This window comes from Phycodurus eques, chromosome 10 (genome assembly GCF_024500275.1).
Source record: "Phycodurus eques isolate BA_2022a chromosome 10, UOR_Pequ_1.1, whole genome shotgun sequence".
Taxonomy (NCBI): Eukaryota; Metazoa; Chordata; class Actinopteri; order Syngnathiformes; family Syngnathidae; genus Phycodurus; species Phycodurus eques.
The window spans coordinates 24228372-24251380 of NC_084534.1; the positions used below are offsets into that span (position 1 = coordinate 24228372).

The 23009-nt window shown below is 42.0% G+C and overlaps 2 protein-coding genes and 1 long non-coding RNA gene across 8 annotated transcripts in view; 2 read left to right on the plus strand and 1 right to left on the minus strand.

The window, feature by feature from the left end:
• Positions 1-1644: 1644 nt before the first annotated feature.
• On the plus strand, positions 1645-21160 carry ece1 (endothelin converting enzyme 1). The gene is made up of 18 exons (XM_061687126.1): positions 1645-2314; positions 5870-6008; positions 7604-7816; positions 7898-8022; positions 8149-8295; positions 8392-8457; positions 9669-9857; positions 10548-10690; positions 11069-11183; positions 12422-12532; positions 12603-12701; positions 12793-12870; positions 12947-13050; positions 14097-14207; positions 14337-14404; positions 14946-15136; positions 15235-15330; positions 16909-21160. Exons 1-18 carry the CDS (start codon positions 2186-2188, stop codon positions 17083-17085), a joined length of 2301 nt encoding a protein of 766 aa, XP_061543110.1. The 5' UTR covers positions 1645-2185; the 3' UTR covers positions 17086-21160.
• On the minus strand, positions 9067-12747 carry LOC133408344 (uncharacterized). The gene is made up of 3 exons (XR_009769296.1): positions 12579-12747; positions 12387-12507; positions 9067-10667 (listed from the first exon to the last, which is right to left on the minus strand). It is a non-coding gene; the product is annotated as an uncharacterized LOC133408344 (long non-coding RNA).
• Positions 21161-22104: 944 nt separating the features above from the next.
• eif4g3a (eukaryotic translation initiation factor 4 gamma, 3a) overlaps positions 22105-23009 on the plus strand; it is a 56791-nt gene continuing 55886 nt past the window's right edge. For 4 of the 6 annotated variants that reach the window (XM_061687120.1, XM_061687122.1, XM_061687123.1 and 1 more), the window contains exon 1: positions 22106-22763. In XM_061687120.1, coding sequence (XP_061543104.1) covers positions 22600-22763 — 164 coding nt within the window. In that variant the 5' untranslated portion in view covers positions 22106-22599. Of the gene's footprint in view, positions 22764-23009 lie in introns of all 6 variants that reach the window. The other 2 variants (XM_061687121.1, XM_061687124.1) reach the window with 1 other exon arrangement.

Sequence of the window (23009 nt, forward strand, 5' to 3'; positions counted from 1 at the left end):
CCCCAAAGAGGCACTTCCACGTTAGCCTTTGGCTTCATGAATATTTTGAGCTCCTTCCACCTGGTGTTGCTGGGACATGCGTCATCTTTCCAGAGAAAAGCAATTAAATGGCTCTCTTTCTTTGCCTGGAATGTTAACGGTGGGACGAGTCCACAGTTCCCTTGTGTTTATCTGAAACAAGTGTGGAAGAACAACATATCAGGGCGTACGAGCACATGGCCTTTGCGGTTTACAGGTAGCTGTCTGGGTCAAGTAAACATATTGGGTTAATGGTTTGGCTTGTCTTGACTAGCTTGGTTAGATGGGAGCCAGACGAAATGGCTCAGACTTCATTTACAGTGGCACAGCTGAAGTCCAAGGTTTTTTTTTTTTTCATTTTTCCTCACATTGGAAATAATATCAATTATTTCCGTTTAACGAAAAAAAAAAGGTCACAATTTAGCATTGCTTGTTTGTCTACGATACTTGCTTCCGTTTGGGCCTCGTTTGGTTAAATTTCGTAGTTGGTGTTCCCAAAATCACTGCTTCAAACCAAAATTGTTGACTTCGTGCTCAAGTCTGGGCAACGGTCCCTGAGACTTTTTCATGTGTCCTCTTATTCTTATGATGGACATCTTAATGCTAATTTCGTGTTGATCGGTCAGACAGGTGTCGGGGGCTACTTTTTTCTTTGTTCATTGGTTTTTGGGGGTTTTGTTCAAAGCCCCTAAAATCCATTTTCATCAAGACACGTATCTTGAGACCCCCAAAACATCTTTTCCTAATTCTATATGTTCAATTGTCTTTTACGCAAATCACTGACAAAGTAAGTCATGACCGTCTTATGTATTAGGTGACCAATATAGTTCTCATTAGGGCCCAAACATCAGTCGATGCAAATGCCCTCTTGGAATTACTCTTTATTACTCGTCTTCGGAAGAAGTAATCGGCAGTTTTGGGGGCCTCACCAGAACCCATACTCACCAATCTTTTCAAGCTTGTGTATCTTAGTGAAAGTGTATTTACGGGGTCTCCAACATGATCCCCCAAAACGAACTCGAAACTCGAAAAAATTTGCCTCAGGCATAATTTCAATGATCGACACCAAATCCTAACAGAATGCATTAAAACGTCTTTATGACCCTTGCCCAAAATTAAACAGAAAATCATTGTCGTTTGAAGCAGCCATTTTGTACTTTGACGAATTTGATAATAATTTTGAGGATTTGAAAAGTTAGAAAAAAAATTGCCACCAATTACCATCACAACTAAATTGGGTGGACATGTGTATGATAACAGAAACCACGGAAAAGGCTGAAGGGCCTTTGCCCAAAATTGATCGACGTTTGATGGTTTTTTTGGGAGGGGGAAATGCATATTATACATGAGAAATTAACAGTAATTGTGTATTCTGATTCGATACAACACCTTTATCTCAATTTGGGTTTATATTCCTTTCGTCTTTTTAACATACTTGGACAATAAAGACTATTGTGATTCTGATTCTGACATGAGAGGGAATTTAGATAAGTTTAGTTATATGTGCCCTGCGATTGGCTGGCAACCAGTTCAGGGTGTACCCCGCCTCTTGCCCGAAGATAGCTGGAATAGGCTCCAGCATGCCCGCGACCCTTGTGAGGATAAGCAGTACAGAAAATGGATGGATGGATAGTTAGAACTGGAAAGAAATAGACGATTTAAGGAGGAGACAAAGCCGCCTCGGAGCCTATCAGGTGTCAGTTACCATGGCGATGATAGCAAGCATGTCGTGGGAGGGGAACACGTTTCCCCCCCGGGGACCCTCCTTCTCAGAGTATCTTGTCCTATAGAAAAGAGACGGGGTGTGGCCTGTGTTTGCCCAAATCTTTCTGGGAATGTGCATGCGCACACACACACACACACACACACACCAGTCACACTCACAACTGCTTCCTGTTATTTCAAGTGGTTCGGTCTTCCCTCGCACCAGGTGGAACCAGCAACTCAACTCAATGATTTAGGGGAGGTTAAAGGGCTGGGACGTGTGGTGTGTCCTGTGTCAGCGGCTATGGGGGGATGCCTCTGCTGAAATATACTCACCAGTATCAGCACAGCGCAGCGCGACCAGACCGACCTGGATCACTCAATCACGATGGACGCGGGGTCGAAACCCGAGCCCCCAAACACTGCTGAGAAGTAGACAGCTGAAGAGGGTGAAAACAGCAGCATGGAGGCACTCAGGGACTCTTTTTTGCGTCTGAATTTTCAGATGTCATCATACAAGAGAGCCACGCTGGACGAGGAAGACCTTGTGGACTCCGCTGGTGACGATGTCTACCAGTCAACACCCATGCAGGTAAGACAAACCATAACAACAAAATGTCACTTGACAGGTTTTTAGGCCGCACGAAAACAGCAGCGAGATATTGTTTGGATCCGGCAAAACCTGTAGAATGTCACACATAATTATTTAAGGTAACAGGAATGCAACCACTGGCCAATTTCTAACTTCCAAATATTTCTTTCCATTTAGATGGAAGAAAAATATATATATTTTTTGCTCCTCAGAGGTTAGCCCTGCCTCAAAACAGCTGACTTTATGCTGCACATTTTGTTTTTCTTTAACTGTCAACTTAAATATTTCTAGTTTAACTCATTCACTGCCAGTCCCTCATTTTAACATTATTTGAATTCAAAAGCTGTCATTGGCAGTGACATTTAATTAACCCGCTGGTTAAGCCTGTTACACACAAACCGATTTTTAACATCTTTCTAAAATATGAGAGACCCCATACATAAGCGTGTGCTTACTCATCTTTTAGTGTGTGGTCAAGTTTATTCATGTAGCTCTTAATCACAAAAGAGTCTCAATGGGTTTCACAACTTGGTGTGCTCTAGATGACCAATACAACACACCACACACGTAACGATATTTCCAAAGACAATTGCAAGTTTCCTCACGCAAACCAGATCTCTTTCATAGTACCAAGACTGCCATACTGCCATAAAATACAACAAAAGAAGACATGGAAACTAGGCTAACTTATCTGATAACTACATGAGTTGCAAACTCATCTCGTTGTCATTTTTACTCTGGTGAATGACGAGTGAGACACATGCAAACTGCTTCTCTATTTATGTCCAGCAACAACTCGAGTTGGAGGACTTTTTTGATTGGCTATCGTTCCATTTCACATCAAAAATCACAGAGTCCATGGATCCCCCCAGCTCGGTTTTGACCACATACATCAGGATGTGTGACGGGAATTGAACAGGTTTAACATTGATGACTTTCAGCCTTGATCGTTTTCACACACCACACCGCGAATTAATCGGTCAGGATAATCTTGAATCAATTCGCTGACTTGGATCGGAAAGAGGGGATGTAAATTCCCATTATTGATTGTTTAACACTTAAAATAAAGTGAATATTTTGTACATGAGATTGATAGAAATGGGGAAGAACAGTAGTTACTGGGTTTCACCTTTTTACACATGGTCCCAGTTTAATTGCAATAGGTTCCCCATGTGTTCAAATGCACCCTCCACCTGGCTTCCTTTCTTCTCTTGTGGATTAAGCGTTACCATCAACCACGGAGGCTTGCGCATGTTCTATGGATAGAAGCGTATGCATGCCAGAGGAATTTGGTTTCTCATCCAATAATCTGGGGTTTTTCATCCAAAAGGTCAAACACAGTCAGATTAAGATATTTCCATGCAATTCAAAGGTTAGATTTATTACAATATTACACAAGTGTTGCAATAATATGTTTTTGTGCATATAAACAAACTGAGTGTGACCTAGACTGAAGCCAAAAAGCAACATCATAACAATGTCCACCTACGCCTGAAGCCAAAATTCTAAACACATGCTTCACAGCCAGCCACCTGTCAGACTATTGCATGAAACTGCAGGGTTGCGGTGTAAGGCATATTGTTTTACTGTTAAAAGTAAAACAGTTTGACTTTAGCTCGTGGGGTGAGGCAATAAACTGTGTGAAGTTGGCCAAAAAACATTAACTTTTCTGGTAAAAGCCTCATAATCTTAATGACTGCACATTAAAGGATTTACAGTAGATTGTCTAGCATTTAAAAATGTTATCGTAGTGTCACATTTATCGGTAAATGCGCGTCGGCATTTTGGGTTGATTTACAACTCCTTATACTGGAAACTCAAATAAGTCTTCATCTTTCCAGTCTTGAAGACACTTGTTCGTTTCATTTTCAGGAGCACAATTGTCTTCAAAGTTATTTCATTTGCTTTTATGGGTCATATTGTTTCCATTTAACTTTTTTTCCAGAAAACATGCAATACAAGTCTACCTTTTCCCCCACCTCCCCAGAATACCAATGATAGTCTTATTCGTCCAGCTTTCATAATTTTCCATTAACCAGGAAGTAGCCTGCCCGCCAACATTCCACCTGCCTAAGAATATAATGTTAGTGTGCTATTCGTTCTATGTCATTCTCTACAAACAAGGAAGTAACCTAAAAAAAATTGCAGACAAAAAAATTACAAATTCGATCCGTGATGATTTTTATGCTAATGAAATTTAGACTCTTTATTTTTTACCTTTTTTTTTCTTTTTTTTTTTTTTTTTTTCAAATTGCTCGGCCAAACTCGATGTTGACCACGCACAAAAAGATTTCCGATCGTAAATATTGAACTGGTTTAACATTTGCGATTGTCTGCCGCGGCCGTTTCCGTGGGGGAGGAAAATTCCCTCTTAACAGGGTCACCCCCCACCACAGGATTACCGCTCGGAATAATCTTTTAAAGACATCCAATAATAGGTTCTTGCTGTCTTTGATTGGAAAAGAGGAAACACTGAAAGATCAAATTTGGCACTATTTTTAACACAATTGTCTCCAGTTAAAAAAAAGAGAAAAGAAAATGGCATATATAGTGAGTAAAACTCGAGAGGCAAAAGTGAGTGCTTGACTTTCTGGTAGATTATTTCACTGAGGTTTTTCAAGGGTGTAATAGGAGGTTCTCCTTTGTGGCTCCAAACAGAATGATTAAGTCATGCTGTGGCTTTGGCACTCGACACAGCCACATTAACTTGGGCTAATCATATTTAATATAGAGCAAGCTGGATTGTTTTTTACACGATATACGCACAGTGGAATCAGCTTTGGCAGGATTATGTGTGGTCGCGTTGTGGTCGGGGCGGTGCAGAGCCGTGGTTTGGCAATCACCAAGTAGGAAACAAATTCCTTTGACCCAGCACTGAAAGTTGCTGGAAACCTGAATTCAAACCCCCCCTTAATTCTTTACATACTTAGTTGGTCTTCGGGTTAAAGGTATGTCAACCAAACCTATACTGTTGCTGCACATGGGGAAAGGAAACAGTAGATGCTCAATTATCTTGTGACCCTGCAAGTTCCCAGGTTTTGTCTTCATACAGGGGGGGGGACAGACCATGCTGTATTCGATCACTAAAATAGGCTAATACAGTTGTAAAGTCACACGGTAAATTTCAGTAAATATTTGTATTTCCTTTTTTTTTATCTCCCGGGGTTCAGTAAATGGCTAAAATGTGCATTGGCTGGGATAGGCTCCCTCTCACCCCTCGATCCTCGCGAGGATAAGTGTTACAGAAATTGTATGGCGGGATGCCACAAGATCGCGGCAAAGCACTACATGGAGCTCAGCAACTCACTTCAACAGTCTTTCCTTGGCACCAATATGCCACAAAATGGCGCCAAAGCAATGCTTTTATATTAGAGAGTGTTTTGGCCTGAGCACAAAAACAGCAAAGAGGAATGTTTTTCAGTGAATAACGGAGGATAGGTGAGTACGCGACTAGCAGATCCGGAGTATGCGGGGAACACTGTACTGTGTTTGTAGAGAAGCCATGAAAGTACATTTTCCATTCGTCCGGTTTAAAAGGTGTTAATGTGTATGCAGGTGACTCTTCGACAGGGCCGCGGCTTCTCGTGCTGGCCCGAGAGAACGCCAAGGGAGAGGTGGCTTCTGTTTCTGGTGTGCGTGCTGTGTGGGGGCCTGTTTGTTTCGCTCATCACAACTGCCGTCTTCTACAGGCAGAGTGAGTACTTATTTTGTGTTTTTTTTTTTTTTTTTTCAGCCAAGCATGAAAGCGATGTAAAGGCAAAGGTATTATGTCTGATTTCAACAGCTGGGATATCTATGAAGAACGCTTTTCTGTGAGCGGTTAACCTCGCACTTCCTGTATTATACTCTTATTCTGAAAGGCAAAGCGCACTACTTCCAGTAGTGGAAGTAGCTTCCTTAGTGATTGATACATCTAACTTTGACTAATAAACATCATGAAAAACACTCAAAAGTAAAGGCTATTGCAAACCAGTGCAGTATACTTATCGTGTCGTTATACTAACTTTGTCATTGACGCACACATTCATTTCGTTCTTACTTTTGTTGTTTTCCCTTTGTATTTAAACATGAGCTTTTTTGTGTATCAAAAACCACAGAGTCATCCTGGGCACATGCTCCTTTAAGCAAAATATTCCCATTCACACAATTGTATGGGGGGATTGTGTGGAAACACTGCGGCCACACTTTTGGCTCTGCTTCCTAACAACTCCTTCTCATCCTCTCCCGTGAGCTTCAATATTCCGTCAAAAAAAGCTAGTGGATGAGCAATGTCGTATGAGGGTTTTCCTCTGAGTTGCCATGAGAAGCCTCATGCCACTTCCTGCCATTCACAAGCTTGTATGTCACGACCCACGGTGGCATAATGGAAGGAACAGGGATGAATTCTCCTCGGGGTGCTAACCTCTTGGCTTCGCGGAACTCTGTCTCCGTCCCTGTCCCACGCCTTATATGCTATGAGGATGCCTTTTTCGGAGAGACCCACAGTCGTCTCAGGGTACATTTAGACAAGAACAAGCTGAAGGTTTTGTTCACTTTGTGTTTTGGAGTAATTTCATGGACAAAATGACTGAAAATAATACCAATTTAACCACCTCTAAATTCATATTCAACTAAATGCAAACAACAAGGCTGATTGGTTGTTTCACATACCATTTTTTTTATATCTAAAAAAAATTTAGACACCCTAAAACATGACGAGGGGGGAAAAAAAGAATCATCCGCAGCAATGACTCCAGGAAAGTAAGTGGTCCACCTCAGATCTTTTCGTGGTCGACCGATGCGCAATCCTTACAGCAACAGCCTCACTTCAATCATCGCCACCCAACCCCTTCTCCCAGCAGGAGAGGAGGACAGAGAAGAGAGAAGTAGGAGTAAAACAGGCCAAAATCCCAATGTCAAGGGGGTAAGCCAGGGCAGGAGGCAATTTGCATGCTAGGTGTGGTTTAACTGAATATGAGAGTGTCGAGATTTAAACATTTCCACAAAAGTAGCTACTGTCATTTCTCAGTATGCACTGTAAAGAGGTGCCCGAGAATCTCTTATCTGTCACACTAATGTGAATAATTATTAAAAAAGACTTTTTATTGGGGGTTGTTCCTTCCATGATCTGCGTGTTGCCTAGAGGCTGTCATAAATAATGCTTTCCAGATGCTCCCCCAAAGCCGTATCTATTTGGCTTCCCCAACCAAATGTTTCCCATTATTCCTGGCGTTGCTCAAAAATGTCATGCCCTGCATTACACAGAGGGGGGACTAATGTTTTTAACCTGCTTTTTGTTCACCGCTACAGCACATCCAGGCATTTGTCTGACAGAGCCGTGCATTGCCGTGGCCAGTTCCGTTATGTCGGCCCTGGACCGCTCCGTGGATCCCTGCCACGACTTCTATAACTATGCCTGCGGGGGCTGGGTAAAGCGCAACCCCCTCCCTGAAGGCAAGTCCCGCTGGGGCCCTTTCAGCACCCTGTGGGAGCACAACATGCTCGTGATGAAGCAATTATTAGGTGAATGTCAAAAGAGTTTGTAGATGTTTCTTTGTTCTTGAAATGTCATGATAAAAATTTTTTTTGTCGTGATTTGAGCAGAGAACACGACGATTAAAGGTCTGAGTCAAGCCGAGGAGAAGGCCCAACGATACTATCAGGCCTGTATGAATGAGGCAAAGATCAAGGAGTTGGGAGCGAAGCCATTGCAGGAACTTATCACGCAGGTATGAGCTACAGCAAATAGTTGTTTCAACTTAATAAATATTAAAGCATGTAGCATGTTAGCAGCTTGGTAAAGACCAACAAGAATTGCACTCGATGTTTGCATCACATTCTTCTGTGTCCTCTAGATTGGAGGATGGGCCCTGACCGGAACCTGGAACAAAGACAACTTCCAGGAAGTCCTCCGTGCGGTGTCGGCAAACTACCGCACCTCGCCGTTCTTCACTGTGTTCGTCAGTACCGACTCCAAGAACTCCTCCAGTAACATCATCCAGGTCATCCTGATAATGTCGCTCGCATTGTTTGTTAGAGCGCTGACACTGATTTAATGGGATGATGATGATGTGATGATGTTTCTTCTGCCAATGTAGGTGGATCAGTCCAGCCTGGGACTCCCTTCACGGGATTACTACCTCAACAAAACAGCCAATGAAAAGGTATACTGCATTAGTACACATGCGTAGGTTTTATACAAATTAATGAATACATATTTACATTTATGATAATAGTACAGCGGCACGGTGGACGACTGGTTAGAGCGTCAGCCTCACAGTTCTGAGGACCCGGGTTCAATCCCCGGTACCGCCTGTGTGGAGTTTGCATGTTCTCCCCGTGCCTGCGTGGGTTTTCTCCGGGCACTCCGGTTTCCTCCCACATCCCAAAAACATGCATTAATTGGAGACTCTAAATTGCCCGTAGGTGTGACTGAGTGCAAATGGTTGTTTGTTCGTATGTGCCCTGCAATTGGCTGGCAACCAGTTCAGGGTGTACCCCGCCTCCTGCCCGATGACAGCTGGGATAGGCTCCAGCACGCCCGCGACCCTAGTGAGGAGAAGCGGCTCAGAAAATGGATGGATGGATAATAGTACAGGGGTCCCTTGAAGATCCGAGTGACCAGACTTCGCAATACAAACCATCATACGGACGAATTTTTGCTTTGACTTGCGAGCAAAAATTGCTTAACTCTCATCACACAAAAGCATCAGTTTGGCATAGTGTGTATCTTCCAAAAAGTGGCTTCAAGCAGTTCTATGCCACTCCCAGTTAAAGTTTACTGTAATACAAAGCAAATTCGTTTTGTGTATTTAGAACAACCACAAAGCTTTGCCTAAAGTCCGCTTAGCTTAATGCCAACAAACAAATGCAAAACGCCATAGAGAGGCTAACGAATAGCATCGGTGTCGCAGTGTTAAATAACAGATATTTGAACACAAACGGCAGAGCAAGACATAGACAGATAATATAATACTCATAGGCATATATTATTTGTCCTCCGCAAAGAATGACTAATATTACTGCAGCATGATGAGGAGCTGAGACCTTCTCCATGTATTCGTATGGATGTATTATACTGCCTCCTGGTGGCCAAGGCGCACACACACCAGAGAGAATATGTTGAATTGAAGCAAAACAATATGCCAAAAACTGGTTAATTTATTTACATTCTGTTTATTTCATTATTGTGTGTTGTCATAAAGGACAATAATGAGTGCTATTTGTCTTAGTAAAAACATTATTTCTCTAGATAGACTCCAGCCCACCCTTGACGGAAGCCACTGGAGCTTCTGTTTGCATAGTTGAGGATTACCGTTCTAATTTATTTATTTATTTTTCTGCACACACTCTCATTGCTTTATCCTCGTTGCAGTATCTGACCGCATACCAGAACTTCCTGGTGGAGTTAGGGGTCCTGCTGGGGGGCTCCGAGAAGACGTCTCGCCTGCTCATGGGGGAGATTGTGGACTTTGAAACGGCCCTGGCCAACATCACGGTGCCTGTGGAGGAGAGACGGGACGAGGAGCTCATCTACCATAAGATGGAGGCCAAAGACCTGAAGGTAAGTTAGAGCTAGTTAGGATAGCAAAACTAGCATGCATGTCATGGTAATTGTAAACCTTTAAATAACTTATATTTGAACAATAGCGGTAGCAACACATGCCGACAGCATGCACCAAAAAAACTGCGAATATTATTGCGGTTCAGTTGCACAGTCTTCTTGCGTGTTTTATCATCAAATCTATGCGTAGTGTGTATTATACTGCCCCATTGTGGCCAAGATGTGCACACCAGAATGAGCAGTACAATTCCCATTGAATGATCGTGACGCTCAAACAGGTTAATTGTTTACATTCTATCTGCTATATGTGGAACCAATGCGTAGTGTGTATTATACTGCCCCATTGTGGCCAAGATGTGCACACCAGAATGAGCAGTACAATGCCCATTGAATGATCGTGACGCTCAAACAGGTTAATTGTTTACTTTCTACCTGCTATAAGTGGAACCACACTTGACCAGACCTGGAAAACAGGTAGGCGGACTTCCTGTGTATGCTGTGCTAACGAGCATAACTACAGGTTGATGACATGATGGTTTGAAGGCGACCTTGCTAAAATGTTTTCTTTATGGCTGGTATCTCCGTACAAAAGTTAAATACATGTACATAATTTATATATGATCTGATATATGTAAACAGGAACAAAGCCTAAATATGGGATATTGTTGAACTTGAGCTTTTTGTGTGCAGAGTCTGGCTCCTGCAGTGGACTGGATACCTTACCTCAACGAGGTGTTCGCTCCTGTGCCGCTCACCGAGGCAGAGCCGGTGGTCGTCTACGCCAAAGAGTACCTCCAGAAAGTGTCGGACCTCATAACAAACACCAATAAAAGGTCTGATTCCTCTCTTTCATGCGTCAAATACATGCCCTTGCTTTTAATCAAGGACATAATACTTAAAAAGTCAAGCCGAGAAGGTGTATGAGAGCAAATGAATACAGTGAACATATTCGCAGTTGGGCATTCATAAATTTGTATATTTGCAAATAAAATTTTGGAGAGGACTTATTTATTATTTGATGAAAATTAAATTTGTTTACTGTTTAGAGCTCATGCCGCAGCAATAAAATTACTACTTTGGCATTGGTTTAAGGTGTAATTCATCAAGTGTTCTTTTGTCAAAAATCTGATTTTTGCACACACACACAAAACAATTTATACTGTATATATATTTTTTGTTTTCACCCAGCCCTAATAGTGTCTGCTTTCCAGCCTTCTCAACAACTACATGATCATGAAGGTGGTAAGGAAGATGGTGTCCATCTTGGACCAGAGGTTTCAGGATGTCGAGCAGCGCTTCCTAGAGGTCATGTACGGAACTAAAAAGGTGAGCGTAATTTTTTTTCTTCTTCGTTATAGTCCATTTCTTTTGTTTTTCTTTTAAACTCCAGTTTCACTTCACACCCATATGCAGTTGAGTAAAACTCTCGAAGTCCCACTATTTGTGGAAACACAGCAGAAGTAAGTCACCACCTTTTAAACGGTGTGAAAAAAGACACACAAAAACACAGTCGGGATGTAGGGAGTGAAAAAAGACACACAAAAACACAGTCGGGATGTAGGGAGCAACTGTTGCAGTGTTGTTGTGCATTGCTGCAGTACAACACAGGAAATAGCTTGGCCTTTAAGTGGATTGGTATGTTTTATAAAGCAGCAGAGCGGAGAAAAGTATGTGAAACAAGTGCAAGCGACCTTTTAGCGTTTATCAGGGTGAGATCCTGTTTGGTTTGTGATCCAGTCAAGCTGTAATAACAAAGAAAAAACACAAAAACGTGTGTGTGTGTGTGTGTGTGAGCTTTATGCGGCAGTGCAGCTGAGCCTTGTTACCACTGGACCCTCCTTTTGACCCTTGACTGCTTATCTACTGTATGTATGCATGCAGCTACTCTTGTCCTCATCCTTCCTTTTCATCTGATCACGACTCTAAATATGTGAAGTGCTCCACCAGTGTGCCTTTGCCCCCGATTTAACAATAAATGATGATGAATATGTCTCAAGTGGAGTACACACATAACCTGGACAACAGTTCTATTGGGACTCACCGCTTAATCAATCGCCTCTTAATCAATCTATTATTCATTTTTTAAATTTCAAGTATACAAGAATAGCTCCCTTCTCCTTGGCATTTAGAATACAGGTCACACATTTTGTGTGTTGTGTGACTATGAAGTTGCCTCTTAATCTATTAATCAATCATTGTTTTATTTGAAACAGTTTCCAGGTGTTTTATTGAAAGGTCACGGACATCCTTTGGTCAAAATACACAAAGGATAGAGACTTAACATCCACTTGTCACACTGGTTGAAATTACTCAGTTTAGTCTCATGCAAATGAGCCAAGGTTAAGGCCAGAAGATTTTCACTGATGGAAATTACACTTCGCGTAGCGGATCTGTACGTATGGCGCATGCAGTACACTGATTCCATTTAATTTTCAATTTTTTTCTTCCTGTTTATGCAATGGCTGTTTCCTACTACTTTTTACCATATTATGCAGCCTACCCACATTATCTTTTTTTTTTTTAACCTACCAATTATCTGACCTTCTGCTGTTTCGACGTTGCAGAGCTGCACTCCTCGCTGGAAACTGTGCGTCAGTGACACAGACAGCGGCCTGGGATTCGCTCTGGGCGCCATGTTCGTCAAGGCCACCTTCAACGAGGACAGCAAGGCCATCGTGAGTGCGTAAATGCTCGTCCAGCGTGAGATGACGCGCTTCTCACCGTCCCCTTTTGTTCGGTCCGCAGGCCGAGAACATGGTCGGAGACATCAAAAGCGCGTTTGAGGACAGCCTGAAGTACGTGAGCTGGATGGACGCTGACACAAAAAGGGCGGCTAAAGAGAAGGTGGGAGGGCGAAAAATGCAGACTGTTGGGGGGAACGCATCACTGCCCCCTAGAGCGTACAAATATATACTACGTTGTTTTTTTTTCACAGGCGGATGCAATTTACAACATGGTGGGCTATCCAGAGTTCATCATGAACTCCACAAGGCTGGACAAAGTATTCAATGATGTAGGTAAATGTGATCACATTAAAGCCAATCATGCATTACTTTGCCTCATCAAAACAACCAAACTCTGCCTCCTAGTTCGAGGTGGTGTCGGATCTGTACTTCCAGAACGTCATGCAGTACTACAACTTCTCCGCCAGGGTGACAGCCGACCAGTTGAGAAAAACTCCAAACAGAAACCAGTGAGTGTTTCGCTTGTCCAAGGGGTTTCTAAATATTATAGTCAGTCAGGAGAGCATGTCAACTCAACTTCATATATATGTAGCACTTTAACAACAACCACAGATGTAACAAAGGGCTGAACGTGAGATCAAACATAAAACACAAATAATATTAATTATTATTGTTAGGAAAGTAAAGAAGAATAGCTCCCTTCACATTGGTATTTGGCATACAGGAGGTCACACAGTCTATATGTTTGTGTGAAGTTGATTGTCTTGAAGTCTCCATTGACCAGTATGAGTGCGCCAGGGTGCTGAAATTGTAATCCCGCAATCAAATTGTGTATGACATCACTCGCAGTGACTGTCCCGCAATCAAATTGTGTGTGACATCCCTCGCAGTGACTGTCCCGCAATCAAATTGTGTGTGACATCACTTGCAGTGACTGCCCGAGCTCAAATTTGAATGTAAACAAACCACTGCAGTTTTTTATCATCCGTTAGTTCATCCATTGGTGAGGAGCACAAATACAGAATGAATGGTTCAAATCTCGCTGTAATATTAGTTTTTCACAGGGAATAAAGAATATATGACAGTACTGTGATATTGTCTGTCAATAGTGTATTGCTCTACTGTTTGTTCAAATGTCAGTTGCATAAAGTTTCATAACACCACGACTCTCTGTGCTAAGTGTTACCCCGTCAATGGCGTTTTACATTATTTGTTAGCATTAAACTTAAGGCAAAAATGTTTTAAATAGATACCGTGTAATTCTCTTTGTCTAGTTTAACTAGGAATGGCAATATAATTTGAAGCCTCTTTTTTGAAGAATTGTTCACAATCTGCGAAACTGGTGCTTATTGTAAAGTGATTTGCATTGAGTTCAATGCCACAATAGAGGGCTTGTATCTCAAGTGTATGCTTGCAAATCAAAGCAAAAAGTGGGCCTCAGGACAGCTCGTTTCTTAAAACCCCCATAAATTGGGGTCACTCGTATCTCAAGACATCCTTCTATATGTGACCAGTCACTAAATGGGCTCTGTCTTTGTGTTTATTTTTGTTGCAGGTGGAGCATGACCCCCCCAACTGTGAATGCGTATTACAACCCCACCAAGAACGAGATGGTTTTGCCAGCGGGAATCCTCCAAATGCCGTTCTACAGCCGTCATTGGCCCAAGTAAGTCTTGCGTTTGAAGTCAACTGTAACAGCCACTTGAATGGGAATAACAACATCAATTCTAAAGTTACTTTTCCTGTTCTGTGATAATCGTCATTGTTATCATGCTACTTTTTTTGTACATTCCAGAGCTCTTAACTTTGGTGGAATCGGGGTCGTCATGGGCCATGAACTGACTCACGCTTTTGATGACCAAGGTTGGCAATCATTTGTCTTTAACAGTTCAACATAAAAATGAATCAAATACAGTAATCCTCTGAATATTTGGGCTTTACTATTAACTAATTATTTCATTTACTCTTTTTTTTTCAACCCTATCCTCCTTTATTAGCTGAAAATTTTACCTATGCACGGCTTCTGGGCGTATTTTTGAATTATTTCCGTAACGCCCTAAGATACTGCAAGATTGCGCTAAAGCCCTGGATAATAGGAAAGTAGTAACTGTGTAAAGAAGTATGTTGAAATTATACATCTCGACTGTTTAAAGTCTTTGTATATTGGAGCTATGTTTAGCCTGGGTTGTTAGCAGCAATTCTGGAGAGTCTTGTGTATGTTTCCGCTCTGTTGAAAGTAAATGATCTCAAAGCCATGTCAATGGCGAGTTTTTGCTATTTGCAGCAGGGCTTGGTCCCCATCGCGAGGGATTAGTGTAAAGGTCACATTTGAACATAAGTAGGAAATTTGATAGAAATATTCAGTAACGCCTCCTGATTTTATGCAAAAAAAATAAAAAATAAGGGAGGGAATATGACAAAGAGGGCAACCTGCGCTCTTGGTGGAAGAACTCGTCTGTGGAGGCCTTCAAGAAGCAGACGCAGTGCATGGTGGAGCAGTACGGCAACTACAGCATCAACCAGGAGCCCCTGAATGGTCGACACACGCTGGGAGAGAACATCGCCGACAACGGTGGACTCAAGGCTGCCTATGAGGTAAACGCAAAGACGTTAACTACCATTTGAAGTCTGTTACCTACCTTTCTGTACGTCCAGCTTGTGTAACGTGATGGTGTGCCTCCCTCCTCTGCAAGGCTTATGTGAACTGGATCGCAAAGAATGGTGAGGAAGCCAAGCTGCCAGCCCTGGGAATGACTAACCACCAGCTGTTTTTTGTGGGATTTGCACAGGTGTGTGTCAAGCATGTGCATGTCTCTCTGTATGTGTGTTGTGTTTCCATCATCGCTAGGGGATAAACACAGACCGTTAAACGGACCAAATTAGAGCACCCCCAACCCCTTATTACCTAGAGCTTATTTCAACATGTTCTGGCTGCTCAGTACAATCTGAGTAATACATTCATCCATCCATCCGTTTTCCATTAGCGCTTGTCCTCATTAGGATCCCTGCTGACTTTGGGCAAGATAAATAGGCTACACCCTGGACTGGTCACCAGCCAATCGTAGGAATAGGTGCCATTTGCTTGTTGTAACTCTCAAAATGAACTTAAAGTTCTTTGTTGTTGTTTTTTTACCCTAAATCTGATAGTAAACATAATTTAACTGCTGAAAATGTTCTGAAACTCCTCATTTGAATAACAAGACTGAAAGTAACGAGGAAGTTTATACCAGAGAATTTGCAAATAAATGACCTATATTCACATGGTGTTTATGCTAATAGCATCTTGACACCAAGCACATTACACTTTTTCAACAATAACAAAAGATGAACGTATAAAATATTTGGGTAGCGGTACTAAGCCAAGATTTTAACGTCCCTCAGTCATAGTTGAAATATCATTGAATATACACAAGAATAAATTAGTCAACTTATTTTGGGCCTTTCCATGGCCTGCAGTGGATCTGAATGATTTAACTTCTTGTGCCCATGTGGAATATTCCACATTTTTCAGAGGCAGCAACAGGACTGAGTGACAACCTAGGGACACGACTAAAGTGTGAATGTAAATTTTTTTTTTTTTAAAGACAATAAACATAAAGTATAGTTGGGATAAGGATTAACACAAATATGTAAAAAAAAATAACATTTGTAAAGGTTTTAAATTATTGTATTTAATGGTAAAGTCAAATTTTAGGAAGCGGGCCCAGGCAACAAATGCTTTTTTTTCTAGTGTTCAAGGTAGTTGAATTGAATCTTAGGAATTTTATTTATTAAATATCCAATCAGATCAATGTGTAGGCCACTATGCTTTTACACTCACATTCACACAAATGGAGAATTCCAAGTATTCATTGCCAGCTGATGGAAGAGATAGTGTTCGACTTTAAAAAGTTTCACTTTGTACAATATATACTTCTCACACACAAAGAAAATAGGGCTATTCGGCTTTTGGGCAAAATTTCAGGACGAACCTAAAATGCACTGTAACCTTTTCAGGTGAATTTAATTTGCCCTGCTCCAAACTTCTGATTGCACATGTCCAACTGTTTAATGTGTCAGTACTTTTTGCACAACTTATTGTTCTCTAACAAGGAACTGAATGGCAAAATCCACAACATTTCCAAGGACATCCACTTCTTTGCCTTTCTGTTACTCTTCCAGTCTCTCTTTTGTAAACTTGTGATAACACCACAAGCTCAGTGGCCACTTCCCTCTGAGAACATCCTGCGGCTTCAGATAGGATATGCTCAGAGGGAAATGGCCAATGAGCTTACAGTGTCACAGAGTCATCAGCAGGTTACAACAGAGCCACTGGACGAGTCACAGATGATGAGCGATCCTGCATCCTGTTCTTTTTTCCCTTCCAGGTGTGGTGCTCCGTGAGGACGCCTGAGAGTTCGCACGAGGGCGTCATCACTGACCCGCACAGCCCGTCCAGATTCCGAGTCATCGGGACCGTCTCCAACTCGCACGAGTTCTCCAAGCACTTTGGCTGCAAAGCGAACACTCCCATGAACCCCAAACACAAGTGCGAGCTGTGGTAATGCCTCGCAATGGACGGTAGGGAGAAACGGGGAAACTGACTGTGGAGGCTCACTGGCTGGAAGAACCAATATGAACCACTCGATGCCCGTCAGCCTTTGTCACAACTAAATGTGCCTGCTTTGTGTGGAGGATCTCCAACACGTTTTTCTTTACTTTAAAGAAAACATATTATGCATTTTTTTTTCACAATTCAAAACAGTTCCCCAGGTGTCTTCATCACATGTCTGTGACATGCTTTTGGAAAAATACCCCAAGGATCAAAAGTTAAATACACTTTACACACATTTTCTTGTCTTGCTGTAATTAGCCCAGTTTAAGGGGTTCACCCTGCTCATGCAAGTGAGTGACAGTATACCCTCATATACTGTACTGCAGGGCCAGTGGCGAGTCTGGCTTTTGTTACCATGACAACCAGGGATAGCGCTAGGGGCTTCTTGCATTCTTATACTTGTGGGAGCAGAGTCCAGAGTGTAGGGGGAGGAAAAAAAACAAAAGTATTTTCACTCATGGAGGCAGCCCTTCATACACTACACTGTGTGTATGTGGCGCATCAAAAACACAAATACCCCTCCACCACCACCGCATCGACAAAATCGCCGAGCAATCAAGTATGTGCCCCTTATCAACAGCGAACAATAAGCTGTCCATTTGACTAAACTCAATGCACCTCTGCTTACCTTTTGGCTTTGACATGATAGCAGGGGCGTCACACCCATGGGGTATGTGGGTGTTTCTGCATGGTAGTGTTTCAGGACAGTGCTTGAAATTGGCTCTAAAAACTTCACCCTGCTTAGTTACCATGTCATGGACGTAAAGATTTTGTGTGTGGTTGTTATATAAATGAGCCTAACGGTGACACTTTTGAGTTTCAGAGAGTGAAGTTGCTTGAAGGTGACTCTGGATTTTCACCCTGATCATGTCATGGTTGGAGGAACTCATGTGGGGGCGGTTATGATGTAAATTAGCCCAACTGTTGCAAACAACAGACGTTTTCAGAAATGGCAGATAACAAAATATTTACTTGGTTGTTTAATTTCACATTTTGGTGGGCGGGCACTGCAGCGACACAACTATTTGTATACAAGCCAATACAAAAGGCAATTTTCCATAATATGTCCCTTTTTTAGGACTGCTGAGCTATAAATATGCTTTTTGTTTTTAGAACACTGGAGCCATATCTTTAAAGTTGAGGGAACAACTCTCATGTCTTCTAAAATGTCGTTATTACAGAATGTCACATTGAATGACACTCATACTAAGCTGCTTTTTTGTCCCTGTCACTTTGCGCTAGGGTTTCCCAAACTTTTGGTTCCCTCCAAAGTTAACCATATAGCACCTATTGCCACAACATAGACATTTACATACATGAATATACTACAATAAACACAAACTAGCAAGCCCTTTGACAAGAAATGGTGTGATTAATGCTCAGTAACCTAAGTGTGGGAACCTTTCTCTATAGTGTGCTTCCTTTCACTTCTACAGTGGTGCCTTGAGATACGAGTGACCCGAAATACGAGCAGTCATTCGGCCAATACTTTTATTTATTTTTTCGCTTGTGAGTGTATACTTAAGGCACTAGCGCTGCATGGTGACAGTGATCTCATTTCAAGTCACTTCACAATTAGCAGCAGTTTAGAAAAGAGTGAACATTTCTTCTTCTTCAAAAAAAGTCTTTAACGCCACTCCCAGTTGGTTTACTGTCAAACAAAACATAAAACCAAGAATTACACATTGTGTATTTAAAACAAGCACATAGCTTTGCCTTAAGAAAGTTAGCTTAATGCTAACAAACAATGCAAAACGCCATGACATGCTAATAGTTAGCAACCATAGTCAGGGTTTTAGAAGCAACGAATATTTGAATACAAACAGTGGCGCAACGCGTGTAGATAGATAATATAACAAATACTAAAGGCATATATTTTTTATCCTCTACAAAAGATGACTAATATTACAGCATCTTACTTAGTTACTTCCTGTAGTAGTACAACCCCAATTCCAATGAAGTTGGGACGTTGTGTTAAACATAAATAAAAACAGAATACAATGATTTGCAAAGCATGTTCAACCTATAATTAATTGAATAGACTACAAAGACAAGATATTTAATGTTCAAACTGTTCGACGGTCCGGGGTCTCCGTTGTCGTATTTTACATTTCACAATGCGCCACACATTTTCAATGGGAGACAGGTCTGGACTCCAGGCAGGCCAGTCTAGTACACACACTCTTTTACAACGAAGCCACGTTGTTGTAACACGTGCAGAATGTGGTTTGGCATTGGCATTGCTGAAATAAGCAGGGGCGTCCATGAAAAAGACGTTGCTTGGATGGCAGCATATGTTTCTCCAAAACCTGTATGTACCTTTCAGCATTAATGGTGCCTTCACAGATGTGTAAATTAGCCATGTCATTGGCACTAACACAGCCCCATACCATCACAGATGCTGGCTTTTCAACTTAGCGTCCATAACAGTCCGGATGGTTCTTTTCCTCTTTGGCCCGGAGGACACGACATCCACAATTTCCAAAAACAATTTGAAATGTGGACTCGTCGGACCACAGAACAATTTTCCACTTTGCATCAGTCCATCTTAGATGAGCTCGGGCCCAGAGAAGCCGGCGGCGTTTCTGGGTGTTGTTGATAAATGGCTTTTGCTTTGCATAGTAGAGTTTGAAGTTGCACTTATGGATGTAGCGCCGAACTGTATTTACTAACATTCGTTTTTTGAAGTGTTCCTGAGCCCATGTGGTGATATCCTTTACACATTTATGTCAGTTTTTGATGCAGTGCCGCCTGAGGGATCGAAGGTCAAGGGCATTCAATGTTCGTTTTCGGCCTTGCCGCTTCAATGCAGTGATTTCTCCAGATTCTCTGAACCTTTTGACGATATTATGGACCGTAGATGATGAAATCCCTAAATTCCTTTCAATTGTACATTGAGGAACATTGTCCTTAAACTTTTCAGCTATTTGCTCACGCACTTGTTCACAAAGAGGTGAACCTCGCCCCATATTTGCTTGTGAACGACTGAGCAATTCAGGGCAGCTCCTTTTATACCCAATCATGGCACCCACCATGTGGGATGTTGCAAACAGGTGTTTGATGAGCATTCCTCAACTTTCTCAGTCTTTTTTGCCACCTGTCCCAGCTTTTTTGGAATGTGTTGCAGCCTTAAAATTCTAAGTTAATGATTATTTGCTAAAAACAAACCTTATCAGTTTGAACATTAAATATCTTGTCTTTGTCGTGTATTCAATTAAATATAGGTTGAACATAATTTGCAAATCATTGTATTCTGTTTTTATTTATGTTTAACACAACGTCCCAGCTTCATTGGAATTGGGGTTGTAGAAATACATTTCCTTTTCATTTGTGTCTGCATGACTGTATTATACTGCTTCCCAGTAGCTGAGGTGGGCACACCAGAAGGAGCAGCACAATGAATTGGATTGGACAAACTGTTTAATGATTTACATTCGACTTAACTATGTTATTACTCTTTCATGAAGTAGAATATTAAAGAGTGCTGGTTTTCCTCATTAAAAATTTTTTTTTGGGTCTATGGTAGGCTACAACGGAATAATGGCATTTCCATTCATATCAGTGGGGAAAGATTATTTGAGATACGGGTGTTTTGATTTGGGAGTGTGGTCACGGAACAAATTAAACTTGTATCTGAAGGCACCACTGTGTTTTATTTATGTCACATTTTCATATGACACTGAGTTGGGACCAGTGTTTTTTTTTTTTGGGCCGGTTGAAATATGAAAGTCCACTTAAAGAGGATTTAAAAGCCATATGCAGAATGAATAGAATGTCTAATACAAATATTGAGTGAAAAGCTGCACTGTTCGGGAGTGGGGTAGTACAACACCGTCAGGCTGTTATATATTTTATCGGGAGAATGTTAAGCTGAATTTTTGTATTTCATGACAAAGCCAATTTTGGTCTGATTTGAACGCATACAGAATAAATAAGAATGGCACTCACAACCAAAACAGACCAATTGTACCACTTCTGATTTTATGTGTAAAATTATTTTGCTTAATAAAATGATCATAAACATATTTTTGCCTATTTCTCTTTTTCATCCATTTTCTGTCTGTCACACTTGTGAGCGATCCCATCTTAATTTTGGGCGAGAGGCGGGGTTCACCCTGGACTGGTTGCCAGCCAATCGCAGGTCATTTTAGGATAATTTAGAGCAGTGGTTCTCAAACTGGGGTCCCCTCAGCCGTAACTTGAGGGTCAGCAAAATAATTTGCAATCAATTATTTACATTTTCTTAATTGTAAATGTGTAAAAAAAAAAAAAAAAAAAAATGTAGGGGGGGCTGGAACTGATTCATGACAGTCCAAATCCATCGATGATCCACCGTATTTCAAAATGTATTTCAGTACTTAAATAGATTCAATAAAAATTTGAGCAAACACTTTTCAGAGGGCAAATTCCTGCCCAATTTCTATATTAAAAATCATTTTCATTGTTTCTTGATTGTTTGTTATGTAATATAGCTTCTAGAGATGGTGAATTTGGGGTTTTGTTTGCTGTAAACTAATCATCAAAATTATACATATTTTTTAAAGATATCATGTAGTATTTCACTCTGAGTGTGCGTATTACATCTCTATCATATGAGTTCCACTTTTTGAATTGAACTACCTAACTAGATGAAGCTTAATTTTGACACTTTTCTAATTTATTGCGATGTACCTGTATTTGTCATTCAGCTGTTCCAAAACTGACTGGTCGAGAAGATGCAAAGGGCGAAAAAGGACGATAGAGGGCGCTACGAGCACACAGTTCCTGAAACGTGCCGTTGAACAGGACCTTTAATTACTGTAAATACTGTAGTTAGAAACTGAAAATGTGCCACGTGAATTATCTATATAATTGGTTAAAACTATACAACGTGGCGTGTTTTATTGTACATTTGTGGCGTGTTCGTCATTTTGTGTAAATGTTTGGAACGCTCTTGGTTGATTAGCCGAGCGTTTCCGTAATTGGCCGAGAATTGCCGAATCATCTGTCCTACCCGGACGGCTGGAGAAGCGGCAGGCAGCTGCGCCATGTTGGCCGACTCTCTCACGTATGTGAGGGCAAAAAATGAGAGAAAACACACCTGACGAGCAGCACAGCTGAATTCCCCCCCCCACCCGGTGCGGGAGGTTAAAGACCGTGTGTCTCATCTTTTTTCTCCCCCCCACCCCCCACTTCTTGTGGAAAAGAAGCGAAACCGGTGGGGGGCCGGCGATCCGCAGAGGCTCCGGACGGGCTAGGGAGGCTAAAGCTCCCCACCGTCCCCATGAACAGCATCGCTGATCCGGGTAGCGACTTTCCATGAAAAAAAAGAAAGATCCGTGTCGCTATTTGAGCTTAGTTGTCCCGCTTCTCTCGGGGGGCTCGGGGCCTGCTTTGCCTCCATGTGTGCGAACTAAAGCGACTGTCGTTTCTCCATTTGTTGCGCTATTTTGTTTTTAATGTGTTAGTTTTTTTTTTTTTGACGATGAGTTTACCACCGAAAGTAGTCCCAAAGCCCGCCGCCATCGCCGCGAGCGGACCTGGAAGCGGCCCCTCTCCGTCGAGCCAACTGCGGGCTACCCTGACCTCCGTGTCGCTGCCGCCGGGAGCCCCAGCACTCCCCCAGCCTGGAGCCGTACCGCCAACTCAGTATCCTTTTGACCCGCACGGTAACACGTATGTGTGGTTTATTAACACCCATATCTCCCCTTTCTTTTTGGGCCAGGAGTTGGACTTGTATTGGTGATAGTGGAGGCTGGATGTGATGGTGGTTGTGGGAAGGGAGGTGGACAATTAGCTCGGATGCTAAATGTGCTAACGCTAGCCGGTTTTCGAACGCTACCCGCCGAGATTGTTTATTTTTTGGGGGCGAGTTTTGGCCCCCCACACAACGCC